This window comes from Panthera leo, chromosome A3, assembly GCF_018350215.1.
Source record: "Panthera leo isolate Ple1 chromosome A3, P.leo_Ple1_pat1.1, whole genome shotgun sequence".
NCBI classification, from domain to species: domain Eukaryota; kingdom Metazoa; phylum Chordata; class Mammalia; order Carnivora; family Felidae; genus Panthera; species Panthera leo.
This window is the reverse complement of record NC_056681.1, coordinates 23,767,520-23,781,691: the sequence shown is the minus strand read 5'-3', so window position 1 is coordinate 23,781,691 and position 14,172 is coordinate 23,767,520. Positions and strand designations below refer to the sequence as shown.

The following is a 14,172-nucleotide window of genomic DNA, read 5'->3' as shown; positions in this document are numbered from 1 at the left end:
GCCTCCTCCAAGAACTACACCCGGCCTGTGGCCTGCCTGTCGGACCCAAGAGACCAAGCTCCTGGGTAGCAGGTACCAGTGCTTTTAGTTTATGCGGTGTTGACAAAATGATGCTGCATAGGCCTCTGGTTTGGGCAAAAACTACTTGTGTGTTTGAACAGAATGACTGGCTGGGGGAGGGAGAGAAAGGATGTGCACATGGCCAGGGCTCACCATATATAGCAGATCTGAAGTTGCTGGAATCCAGCATGAGCTTGAAAGCCCTACAGCTGCATCAAAACTGCTGTGGCAATTTTGAAGAGCCCTCTTGCAAAGGCCGGGAGTGTCTGCCAAGGCAGTTCTCTGGCTGGACTGAGACTGGGACCAGTCTGTTTTCCAACCCTTTCCCACCTGCACAATTTATTTCCTTGTCTTCTTTGTCAGAGGCTTCTTCCCCCAGACTTATAAAAATGTTCCAGTATTTCCCCATCTTAAAATTAAAAAATAAAAACTGGGACACCTACGTGGCTCAGTCAGTTGAGCGTCCAACTCTTGATTTCAGCTCAGGTCATGATCTCACAGTTGAGGGATCGAGCCCCAAGTTGGGCTCCTCGCTGGGCATGGAGTCTGCTTAAAATTCTCTCTCTCTTTCTCTCTCTCTCCCTGCTCCACCATTATCCTTCCCCCACTTATGCTCTCTCTCTCTCTCAAACAAAATAAAAGTAAAAAACAAATAACAAAATGTTTCCCTTCTGTCCTGTTTCTGATTATCAATCAGTGATTATCAATCTTAATCACTTGGAGTATCTTAAAAAGTAGCTTACAATTACTTCTTAATCTCCTAATAACTCCTTAAGATCCCATGTCCTCTGGTTCTAGACCCCAGGAGGCCAATGCAACTGCTTGTCTTGACAATCCCCAGGCAGTCCTCCTTCCCCTGTGTTCCCATAAGATCTGTGGGTCTGCTATACACAGAGCTTATCACCCTGAACTGTTCTCAGGTCTACTTTACTTGTGGCCTCTCCCAGGACAAAGACAGGGAGTACCAAGAAACAATTTCATATCATTGGCGATCAGTGCCATGCTGTTCATATTCATGGGAAGAAACCCCCATCTCCATGACCACCAAAGGGGAACACTCAAGCAGGAAGCCAAGTATTGAATGGAGAAGGAGCAGTTAGCTTCAGATTTGGATCTCAGGTCCTCCATTACAGATGAAGAGGCCTGTGAACAAATTCCTTAAAATTGCCAAAATCGTCTCCCCATTGTAATCATGAGAGGGTTGAACTGGATCTGTGGTTTTTAAACTGTGGTCTGAGTTTCCACAGAGCTACATAAGAGTCCCTTACCAGTGCATACATTGTGAAGACCTGAGTGAACAGGTCATTCTCACTTCCTCAACCCAAACAGCAATTCTTTATCTATGCATATATGGTGACTGGGTATAAAATTTCATATTTAAAAAGGGCCCAGCTGGTAAAAGGATTGAACCACTAGATCTCTTCACTTGCAATGCTTTTCATGCACCTTTTGACTTGCTAACTTCTACTCATCAGTTTAGACGTCATTTCTTCAGCGAAGCCCTCCCTGAATGACCCATCCCCCCATCTAAATTATGTACCCCTCTTCTCCCTGCCATTTCCTCTCATCATGCTATTTCAGCTGTATTCTATTAATAATTTAATATCTCTCTCCCACACTCTGGCCCTGTGAGGACAGGTTCAATTGGAGAACAGATGTAATAATTTTATGGATTTAAGATGTTTTTAATGTTTATTTATTTATTTTGAGAGAGAAAGTGCAAGCTTGTGTGACGGAGGAAGGACAGAGAGGGAGAGAGAATCCCAAGCAGGCTCCACATTGTCAGTGCAGAGCCCAATTCAGGACTTGAACTCATGAACCATGGGATCATGACCTGAGATGAAATCTAGAGTTGGACGCTTAACCAACTGAGCCACCCAGGCAGCATCCCCCTCCTCCCTTTATAAAGTATTCTCTACACCCTATGGAGGACTAGAACCCACAACCCTGAGATCAAGAGTTGCATGCTCCAGAGACTGAGCCAGCCAGGTGCCCCTAAAATTTTATGGATTTATGTTTAATAATGAGCTGGTACTGGGGCGCCAGTCAGTTAAGCATCAAACTCTTGATTTCGGCTCAGGTCATGATCTCAAGATTCGTGAATTCAAGACAGTTTGGAGCCTGCTTGGAATTCTCTCTTTCCCTGTCTTTCTGCCCCTGTCCCACTTGCTCACTCTCTCTCTAAATAAACTTTAAAAAAAAGAATAAGCAGGTACTTTAAATAATAAATAGTATTAATAAATATTAAATAGTATTAGTATCAATCAGCAATTCTTTAATTACTTTGGTAGTAATTACTGTTGAGTTAGCCAGATCCACACTTAGAATTTTCTCTCCACCATGTACTAACTAGTTCTTTGGACAAGTTCTTTGACTTCTCTAAACCTCTGATCCCTCATATATAAAACCTCTGATCCCTCATATAAAACAAGAATAAAGTAGTTGTAACAATGAGTGAGATAATACATGTAAATAAATAAAAGATAACATTTTTGTAAAGGGCTTGGTAATTATATTTATGACACACCTGACTTTAAAATAATTTTTTTAAGATTTTTTTAAAAATGTTTATCTATATATGAGAGAGACAGACAGACAGACAGTGTGTGAGCAGAGGGGCGGGTAGAGAGAGACAGAGACAGAATCTGAAGCAGGCTCCAGGCTCTGAGCTGACAGCACAGAGCCCGATGAGGGGCCCGAACTCACAAGCCGTGAGATCATGACCTGAGCTGAAGTTGGATGCTTAACTGATGAGCTACCCAGTCGCCCCTAAAATAATTTTTAAAAATCCAAACTGCAGGACGCCTGGGTGGCTCAGTCGGTTAATTGTCTGACTTCAGCTCAGGTCATGATCTCATGGTTTGTGAGTTTGAGCCCCACATCGGGCTCTGTGCTGACACCTTGGAGCCTGGAGCCTGCTTTGGACTCTCCCTCTCTCTCTCTGCCCCTCGCCCACTCACACTCTCTCTCTTAAAAATAAACATTAAAAATTTTTTTTAATTTAAAAAATAAAAAATTAAAATTAAAATACAAACTGCATTTTACTCCCTCCCCATTCCATCTCCATCATAGGCATACTCTAATTTTATTTATCCCATTCCATCTTCTAAAATTAGCTTCTGCATTTAGAAGGTACTAGCGTTCCATGACAAATTTTGAGAGGAGTCTCTACAAATCTATTAACACTTGTAACGCCAACATAAATTCCAGCTACATACATGTAACAACCCAGAGAAACTTAAGCAGGAGCAGAGCTTCGCCACTCTCACCCAACCAAAAGACAGTGCCAGGACCCTTCCAAATGCCGTGCGAGTCAAGTTAGATCTGAGAACATCAATTACTTGATGAACACTTATTGATACAAATTAAGAGTAATACACAGAACTGTGAGAAGTAATATCTCATTTTCATATCTTTCCAAAAAGATAAAAATAATTCTTGCTTTCAATAAAGTCACCATCCACAAAGAAGACTGATACGATAAAACATAAAAATGTTACGTGATGAGTGCTATGATAGAGGTCCCTAAAATACTAAGTAAACACAGAAGAGGAACTAACTCTTGCTTTCAAAGGAAAGGGAAGGTTTCAAACAGAAATGATACCTGAGTTAGATACTGAATGAAAAAACAGGAGTTTTGTCAGGTAAAGAGGAGAGAGAAGGGCTTTCTGGACAGAAGAAAACTTGGTATTTCTATTATATAATATTGTTTTATCTTGCAGAGGAGGGAGTGGTGGTGATAGCAGTACCTAGAATAGTACCATATGAGAGTAGCAGGGGTGGCATAGTTGGTGGAATCTGAATGCCATGCTAAGAAATATACTTTGTCCTGAGAATAATGGAGAACATTAGGGAGAGTGTGTGTGTGGGCACGTGCATGCATGCTGATTTAATTTGTATTGAGAAGATCAATGGCATGTGAAGATGGAAGTTGGAGGCCAAAGACCAGTTTTCAAGTACTGTTTCTTATAATCCAGTAAAATCAATTTAACAGGTGACATGTTAAATTTTTTCTTTAAAATGAATTCAAAAGGAATAGAAAATATCAGAGATTATCTGACATTTTAAGGACAAGTTTTACGAAACCGTAGTATCAGAGACATGTGTGTTCTGGGTTGCAAAGTAAAATTCATTTGTTACTGTGGGTCATGGGCAAAAAAGTTTGAAGGGGTGACTGGTGACTGACCAGATGAGGGGGGTAAGGGAAGAGTCAGGGAGGTCTCCCCAGTTTCTGGTGTGGACACCTGAATGGATTGCAGTGCCACTGCCCAAGACAGTAAACAGAGGAGGAGGCCTGCTTTTATCAAGTACACATTTGGATGCAGGAAAGCCTAGACAGCAACCTCTCTCAACAATTTTTCAGCAGCCACATTCAATACTAACCTTGTTCAGCAAAGACAAAGGACACACAGTCATTGCAGCTGCTACAAGTTCACGTGAATACACAACTGATAAGGCCCCTCTAGAAACTGGACATACACAGAAAAACTTGGGAACTAGAGAAGGCAGATAGGATAAGGGAATCATCAACACCTCCTCCAGGGGAACTAAAAGGATGTGAGAAATCCTGTCCCTATTCTAAAGGCCAACAGGGAGCCATCACCCTTGGGAACCCAAGCAAGCTTTCTGAAAAGTCCACTGCCAGGGTATTCTGTTTAGTAGGGGTTTTTTTCCCCCCTTTGGGGGATGGGGCAGATTCTTTCTACTTTTATGACTGCTTTCTAAGCCTCCCAACCTCTCCCTCATACTACCACCTTCAGGAGGTATTTCAACCCTATACATCTCTAGGAAGTCCACTGGGCCCTGTAATACTGGACTTGGCTATCCTTCAGTTACCCTCTTGGAGCTTCAGGCTAAGAGAACAGGGCTGGAAGAACATAGCTTCTCCACAGACTTGGGTGGAATGATTATCCCTTAGAAGAGAAAGTCTCCCCAATTCTTCTTGGAGGATAACACAAGTGGGCCCCAAAACAGCACAAGTTTTACAAAACTGTAGTTCAGGCAGGAAGTACAGTTGCCTATAATGGATGACGGTGAAAGAAGTGCCGTGCCCAAGGCACAAGCAGATACTCTGGAAGTACAAGGAAGTATAACTAAATCCAAATTTGGTGGTGGTTGCAGCGTAGGGGGCAGTATTGGATAAAGAGTGCTCTGTGGCAGAGATGACACTGAGATGTACCATGAAAGGTGAGGAGAATTTCTATCAGAGAAAACATGAGCATTTTAGGTTTAGGGAATATCAGGAACAACACCCAGGACATATGAGCAAAGACATGGGAGTATTTGAGGACAGCCAGTTGTCTGAAGTGTCTGGGTCAGGTTTGTAGAGGAATTCAGTGGGAAAGGTTGCCATAAAGTATACTTCCTGCCTGTTATCTGCTAGACAATGCACATCATGTCATACCCATCTCTCCAAAGCCCCACAGTCCTTAACACACAGTAGATCCCCAATAAAAGTTTGTTGATTCAAACTGGAAAGATACTGATTCATTCCACTGAAGACTGCAGATGGTGAGAACTAAAGAGAAAGGGTGGAGGTGAGACCAAATGTAGATTTGAAGCAGACAGCTTCCCTCCCGCTACTTAACTGGTAATAGTAGTACTCCCCATTCCTCTGAGAAATGAAACCAACCTCAGCAAGGAAGACACAGCAAGCATGTCTGGAAACGGTGGCTATCTTGAGAGAACTGTAAGTAGTTTCAAGGTTCTCCTGGCTACTATTAGGGATTGACCTTGGGATGTGGTCACAGGGATTATATATTTGATTTTGCCATCCACTCCCTCTAACACTCTGATACCTCTAGTTATACAGGCAATAAAGAGCCTTTCATACAAGCTCTGAATATTATCTTTGAGCTCCTCTGGGAATAGCCTCGCCTCTTCTGAACCCTCCCACCTTTCCAGTGAGTAATTCTACAGTGCAACTTCTGCAGTCCTCTCCTCTTGAAAAAGTAGTTTTCCTCTCAGTATACCCAGCTGCCCTCCCTAAGCCTTTTCCTAACCTTCACCATTCAGACAGAAGGTAGTTTGGCTTCACAGCTATGTGACTAAAAGACATGGTACATTTCAAAGAAGAGGCAGAACTAGTAATGGTTTTGATAGTTGCAGGTTCCTCTATGATCCCATGGGCACTACTTACTCAGATTTATTACAGAACTTAGCCATTCTCCGATTTGTCACTGACTATTTTAAATATCTTCTCTCCTGAGGCTCCTGGGTGGCTCAGTCAGTTGAACATCTGACTCTTGATTTCAGCTCGGGTCATGATCTCATGGTGCATGGGATTGAGCCCCACGTCAGGCTCTGTGCTCAAAGTGCAAAGCCTGCTTGGAATTCTCTCTCTCCTTCTTTCTCTGCCCCTCCCCGTGCTTGCATGCGTGCGCGCGCTCTCTCTCTCTCTCAAAATAAATAAATAAAATTTTGAAAAAGAAAAAACTTAAATGTCTTATCTCCCTCACTCGACTGTGAGCTTCTTGAGAACCACAGCTAGTTCCCAGCAAACTGCCTGGGACATAGTGTGCACTCAATGAAGTACTCGCTTAGAAAAAAAATAACATAAAATAAATTGCCACCTTATGCCCCTTAGCCAATCTCAGTGACTATGTGAGTTCAGGAGAAATATTTCAGAGGTGATCAAAACCAAAAAGTCTTTATATAGTAGTCAGTTCTGTGATGCAAAGCTCAGCTGAAGGCAGTCTCAAACAAGGGTCCTTTTGACAGGGCAACCATTCCCCACGTTCCTCAGATACTCACTATGGTCAAAGTAGTAAACTTAGTTCTCCAGAATTTACTTTCCTGAGATCTGGCAGTTCAATAAATGCATTCCCCAGCCCCCACTTCAACGTCTCTCCTATATCCTTCTGACCTTTAATACTGTGTAACATTAGATGAAAAATTGATTTTTTTGGCTACTTAATTTGCAGCTGAAGAAAAAATATACTGTTTAAGGTGTTAAATATTTTTACACGCAACAAACCTGGCACGAATCTAACCTGTATGCACATTTTAGAGGTACAGGCGTAAATGTCAGTGCTATAATTTGTTATAAGTTTCTGATGACCAGCAATGAAAATGACCACGGATTCTCACAATTCAAACCACTTTTACGTAAATGTGAACTTTCCTAAAACAGCCAAGGGAGAGAACTTTCCATCCAAGCTCATAGAGTCTCTAAGAGATACTGATAGCATTGTTCACTGGGGTAGGTGTTCTTTGAGAAAAGCCTACAAATATTAGGTTCTTTCTGGGACTATGCTTTGACCTTTAGTAAAAATGTGCTTTAAGACATTAGTTATTAAAATGAAAGGAACAGTTTTTAATGCCTGAACAACTGCCATTTCATATATTCAGCCCTGCTGAAGGCTATACCTTACAAGTCAGCAGTGTTTAAAAAAAAAAAAAAAAATTTGGTGACTTCACTTAAATTGCTCACTTACCAGACGTGAAGCAGAGTTATAAGAAACCATGAATTGAATGTATCAGGCATCTGACACCCTAGAAAATAATAATAAAGTATAAATATGTGAGGGTTCAGAGGAAAAATATCGCCTATATTTTAAATATTGGTAGGAATCTGCTCAACTAAATATATGGCAGTTATAGTGCTCTCTGATTATACTACCATAGAGAGGGCCAGTAGAACCACAGAATAAGACTACGAGTTGAAAGAGTATTGAATGCAGTCAGACAACCAGCCCTCTAGTTCCAGCCCTGTTACCACTTTGCTGTGTGGCCTTGGGCAAATCACTTTTCTTCTCAGAGGCTGTTTTCTCACTTTGTATAATGTGGCCTAGATGATCTCTATGGTTCCTTCCAACTAACATGTTATTTTCCCTTCCTGGTCTCAAATTCTTCTGGAAAGCTAGGAAGACACTACTTTGCCTACCCGAATTAAGTACAGGCTTTTTTTACTTGAGCCCTGCTAAGTCTAAGTTCTAGTTTCTTTTTCCTGTCTTCCTTAAGGTGACCCAGTGTGCTAGGAACATGGGAATGCTGAATGACTCGTCCAAAATAAATGACCAGGAGAAAGAAATGGGGCTGTAGGGAGCTGTAGTTGAATAAAAAAGCAGATTATATCTAATGAAAGGCCATTCATCAACCTGTAGGAATGATAAAACTGGGCTTTAAGTTACCAAAACTCAGGTCAGTGCTTAGCCATCCAAACCTCTCAATTCTCAGATCTCTAGGAAATGCCCCTGGCTAGATGAGGGGTCCTCCACTGAATGCTGAATGTGCCCATCCTGTTACATGACAGGGAGAAAAGCAAAAGCAAGAGGACAAAGAAAATGAGTAACAGTGGGAAATGCAGGCCCTTCGGGTACAATCAGTCCTTTGGAGAAATGACTCAAGATAAAAGGGATATATACTGCCTTGCAGCAAACAATGAAGTATACAACGTACTAAATGATAACACAAAGGGGCCATTCGGAGAGAAAACACAGGGTAGGACCTCTGTGAGGGACACTAACACCGCCAGTAATAATAAAGAGCAGTAATTCCTTATAGGCTTACTACGTGTGACATTATAATTGGTGCTTACAGGCATAAGCTCAATGAATCCTACCAGGCCTATAAGGTGGGTATTAATATTACCCTCATTTGACAGGTGAGAAAATGGACTCCTAGAGAGATCATGACAACTGCCTAAGGTCACACAGCCATGAAATGAAACACCTGGGATCAAACTCAGATCTGCTTGATTCCAGGCACCATGTTCTTAATCACTAACTGCTTCTCTAACACTATAATCAGAACCTAACATTCACTAAGGGCCCATACTTCCTGCCAGGTCCACTGCTAGTCATGTCAATAATTTTCTCACTTAATCCTCACTTTAACCCTGAAGGGAGGTATTATAACACTCATTTAGAGGCTCAAAAAGGCTAAGTAACTTGAGGGCAGCCACAATATTAACAAGCTCGCGGTTGGGCAGGAGTTTAAGTCCAAGTCCGTCACAAAGTGACACCAAAATACTCTGGTGAGTGTACTGGGAGGTGCCCAGCAGTTGTCAAGTGGACTTCCTCTTGGAACCCAGCAGGAGGGAGGTGAAGGCAGGCCTGGCCAACCATACAGCTATTAAGATACATGCCATCTGAGAGTGGGCCAACCACCCTCCACCTAGAACAAGAATAGCCATGAGAAACTCTCAAGCCCAGATCTGAAGTTGGGTCTTTTTTGGATGCTAGAACAAAACATTAAAAAGAAAAGTTTTCTTGGAAGTCTGTCTTTCAATCTGGAAAATGAAATTTGGCTGCTTCTAAAGGACAATCTGTTCAATTGCTACCTCTACATCAAAGTTTCTCAGCAGCCTCCAGGAGCCTTTCCAATTTTCTCAGAGAGGGAATCAGTTCTTGGGCTGGAAAGCAAAGACAGGCCAGCAGCTGGACTTGGGTCACAATTTTCCATTCTGGGGGTCGGCTCAGGGCTGAGGATGGGAAAAGAGCTGCATATTGACTCCCTGTATCCACTGGGGTCAGAACAGAAACCCAGAGTAAAGCCCTAAAAAACAAGACCACTAAATGTCTGAGCATGAGCAACACAAAAGCACAGCAGATCTTTAGCTCAATGAACTATGTTTAAACACTTCAAAGCTAAAATCTGTTACTGTCTTCTGCCATGATCACACTCTTACAATATACACTCAGTGCATTATTTTCTGAGGCTATGTACTTTCTTCCTCACTACCAAGTTGGATAAAATTAAATAATTCATTGCTGTTATGGAGTGGCAGTATTAACACAGTTGTTTGTTTAATGCAGGTTTTAGGGTCAGACCTCCTGATTCAAAACCTTAACTCTACCTCTTACTTGCTATTTGACTCTGGGTAAAGTTATTTAGCCTTCTCTGTGCCTCAGCTGTCTTCTCTGTAAAAATGGGGAGAACAAGAGAACCTACCTTATAGGGATTTGTGAGGACTAAATGAGATAAGGCCTGTAAAACGTTTAGCAAAATGGTTAATAGTTAATACGTACTCAATAAATATTCACTATGGTTGTTTCTCAGTGAATTATTTAAACACTAGGGTTTAAAATATCTTAAATAGGTCACTATTTAAGACTGTGTCAATAAAATGATGAACCTCAATCACTGACTCAGAACTTACTCATTAAGGAGCCTCCTCTCCAAGGTAGTAAGTCTTTTAAGAGCTAAAAACAAAGCAGTTTTCAGGCAGTATGGAATTAAACTTTACTGATCGGCCCCCTCTGCTCCAAAGTGCTCTTCATAACAGTACTGATCTCCAGAAGACCAGTTAGCAAACCACTGTATGCTCACAGAGGGTATGCTCATTTATGTCACAAATGATATACACCATCAGAACATCTTGAAAACAACAGGTGGCTGGCTGTTAAGGTTATCTCACCAGTCAGAATCCCCAATGTGTAGGCCTCTGGATCAAGACCTTTGAACACCTTGGCTCTGAGATGACAGAGAGTCTATAACTTGGGGCCTACCCACTAGGCTATTATAGGCCTATTGTTTATTCACAAGCACACTGTTAGTGAACAACTCATTCTTATTCAATCTTCATGAATTAACACTGGCTTCGCTTTTGTTGGAAGAGTGAGGATGATAGTGTTGAGCTACCTAAGCCTCTCTATCCTTTTAAAAAATTACTGAATGCTCAGGACTCTAAAAAGTCAAGTCCTTGGGGCGCCTGGGTGGCTCAGTCGGTTGAGTGTCCGACTTCAGCTCAGGTCACGATCTCGCGGTCCGTGGGTTCGAGCCCCGCGTCGGGCTCTGGGCTGATGGCTCAGAGCCTGGAGCCTGCTTCCGATTCTGTGTCTCCCTCTCTCTCTGCCCCTTCCCCGTTCATGCTCTGTCTCTCTCTGTCTCAAAAATAAATAAACGTTAAAAAAAAAAAAAAAATTTAAAAAGTCAAGTCCTTAAATACCAAAAGTCCAAGAGAGCAACAGCCATTTTAAAGGTGTAATCTTGGAGGTGGCTGGGTGGCTCAGTCCATTGAGCGTCCGACTTCGGCTCAGGTCGGGATTTCACAGTTCGTGAGTTCGAGCCCTGCATCGGGCTCTGTGCTGACAGCTCAGAGCCTGGAGCCTGTTTCAGATTCTGTGTCTCCCTCTCTGCCCCTTCCCCATTCATGCTCTGTCTCTCTGTGTCTCTCAAAAATAAATAATGTTATAAATAAATAAATAAATAAATAAAAAATAATAATACAGGTGTAATCTTGGAACCAATATATATATTCTCTTCCTTTACCCCAAACCTATCTGGCCTACTCTTTAGAATCTTTCTTTTTTTTTTTTTTTTTTTTTTTTTTTTAATTTTTTCTTTCAACGTTTTTTATTTATTTTTGGGACAGAGAGAGACAGAGCATGAACGGGGAAGGGGCAGAGAGAGAGGGAGACAGAGAATCGGAAACAGGCTCCAGGCTCGGAGCCATCAACCCAGAGCCTGACGCGGGGCTCGAACTCACGGACCGCGAGATCGTGACCTGGCTGAAGTCGGACGCTTAACCGACTGCGCCACCCAGGCGCCCCTAGAATCTTTCTTTAGAAGATGCAAGGGTGGGAGCACCTGGGTGGCTCAGTCGGTTAAGCGTCCGACTTCGGCTCAGGTCATGATCTCACGGTTTGTGAGTTCGAGCCCCGCTTCAGGCTCTGTGCTGACAGCTCAGAGCCTGGAGCCTGCTTTGGATTCTGTGTCTCCCTCTCTCTCTGCCCCTCCCTGCTCATGTTCTATCTCTCTCTCTCTCTCTCTCAAAACTAAACATTAAAAAAAATTAAAAATAAAAGATGCAAGGGGCACCTGGGCGGCTCAGTCAGTTAAGCATCCGACTTTGGCTCAGGCCATAATCTCATGGTTTGTGAGTTTGAGTCCCACATCAGGCTCTGTGCTGACAGCTTGGAGCCTGGATCCTGCTTCAGATTCTGTGTCTCCTTCTCTCTCTGCCCCTCCCCTGCTGGTGCTCTATCTCTCTCACTCTCTCTCTCAAAAATAAATAAACATTAAAAAAAATTTTTTTTTTTTTAAAAAGAAGATGCAAGAAAGTCAGTCTCATTGTTTCATAGATATTTATCTGCCTCCAAATAGATTGGATCCCTTTTTTATTCACTTGCCACAGTTTGGAACCACTATGGTTTGATTTTAAAATTTAACCTACCCATAAATTACAAAGGTGGACCACAATGGAGCATAATACAAATGAACAAGCTGTAAGTCTAAAAGGCAACTCTCAGGGCACCTGGGTGGCTCAGTCTGTTAAGTGTCTGACTTCAGCTCACATCATGATCTCACAGTTCATAAGTTTGAGCCCCACATCAGGGGTTGTGCTGTGCTGTGCTGTGCTGACAGCTGGGAGCCTGGAACCTGCTTCAGATTCTGGGCCTCCCTCTCTCTCCACCCCTCACTTCCCTCCACCCTCAAAAATACATAAAACATTAAAAATAATAATGAATGGGTGCCTGGGTGGCTCAGTCAGTTTAAGTGTCCGACTTTGGCTCAGGTCATGATCTTGCAGTCCATGAGTTTGAGCTCCACATCGGGCTTTGCTGCTGACAGCTCAGAGCCTGGAGCCTGCTTCAGATTCTGCATCTCCTGCTCCTCCCCCATTCACACTCTGTCTCTGTCTCTCACTCTCAAAAGTAAATAAACATTAAAAAAATTTTTTTTAATAATAATAATGAGGGGCGCCTGGGTGGCGCAGTCGGTTAAGCGTCCGACTTCAGCCAGGTCACGATCTCGCGGTCCGTGAGTTCGAGCCCCGCGTCAGGCTCTGGGCTGATGGCTCGGAGCCTGGAGCCTGTTTCCGATTCTGTGTCTCCCTCTCTCTCTGCCCCTCCCCCCTTCATGCTCTGTCTCTCTCTGTCCCAAAAATAAATAAAAAACGTTGAAAAAAAAAAATTAAAAAAAAATAATAATAATGAAAAAAAATAAAAAGCAATTCTCAAACTGAGTCCCAAAAAACCTTAAGCAAGGGGCACCTGGCTGGCTCAGTCAGTAGAACATCTGACTCTTGATCCAGGGTCATGAATTCAAGCCCCACATTGGGCAGGGAGCCTACTTAAAAAAAAAAAACAAAAATAAAAAATAAAACAAAAAAACCCAAAAACAAACAAACAAAAAACTTAAGTAAGTGGGGTGTCACTGAAAAAATGTACTGCCTCCCCAGGTAACATTCAAAAGGCAAAGCTAGAACAAAGCTCAATGAAGCGTTTGTCCTCTAATACATATAAACATCAGTTTACAATATTAATAGAATATCTCCTAGAGGAGTTCTCATTTAAAAACAATAAAATACAAAAATATTAAGATGGATTACAGTTTATAATTTACAATTACATTTATTCATAGGCAGTATGTTACAGTGGAAAAATTTCTGGCCTTTAACCTAGACAACACAGGATCGAGCCTTAGCTAGGCAATTTTGGGAAATCATGTAGTCTCTTTAAGTTTCAACTGTTTCTGAAAAGAAAATAAAAATGAAAATAATACAAGTCTTTCCTATCCTACAAGGCTTTGTAACTTCTAAATGAGACAAATGTAAAAGTATATCATGTAAATGTGAATTATTAACATATAAACTTTTATTTTTATAGTTTACAACAGATTATAAATTGAAACATAATATGTTACCTTAAATACCTAATAATAATCTCATTATGCAATCTATAATATTAACTCAAGGATCTTCAATAATGAAGACTGGCTAAGACAGATAGCAAGTAAACATCCCTTCAAAATAATTATAAATAATTTATGAGTTACTTATGAAATCAAATATTAAATAGATATCTGAAGATGAGGTTTTAAAAAGATCTGATGAGGGGTGTTTGGGTGGCTCAGTTGGTTCAGTGTCTGACTCTTGGTTTTGCCTCAGGTCATGTTTCACAGTTCATGGGATGAAGCCCCATGTTGGGCTCTGTGCTAACAGCATCGGGCCTGCTTGGGATTCTCTCCTTCTCTCTCTCTACCCCTCTGTTTGTGCATGCACGTTCTCTCTAAAACTAAACAGTTATAAATAAATAAATAGAAAGAAAGAAAGAAAGAAAGAAAGAAAGAAAGAAAGAAAGAAAGAAAGAAAGAAAAAGAAAAAGATCTGATGAGTGGCGCCTGGGTGGCTGTTGGTTAACCATCCGACTTTGGCTCAGGTCATGT

At 41.8% G+C, this 14,172-nt stretch overlaps 1 protein-coding gene across 3 annotated transcripts in view; it reads right to left on the bottom strand.

Moving 5' to 3' along the window:
* Positions 1-14,172, bottom strand: part of LOC122215618 (ubiquinol-cytochrome-c reductase complex assembly factor 1) — a 102,394-nt gene that overhangs the window by 52,826 nt on the left and 35,396 nt on the right. For all 3 annotated transcript variants that reach the window (XM_042931134.1, XM_042931133.1, XM_042931132.1), the window contains one exon: positions 7,497-7,554. In XM_042931134.1, coding sequence (XP_042787068.1) covers positions 7,497-7,554 — 58 coding nt within the window. The remainder of the gene's footprint in view (positions 1-7,496; positions 7,555-14,172) is intronic.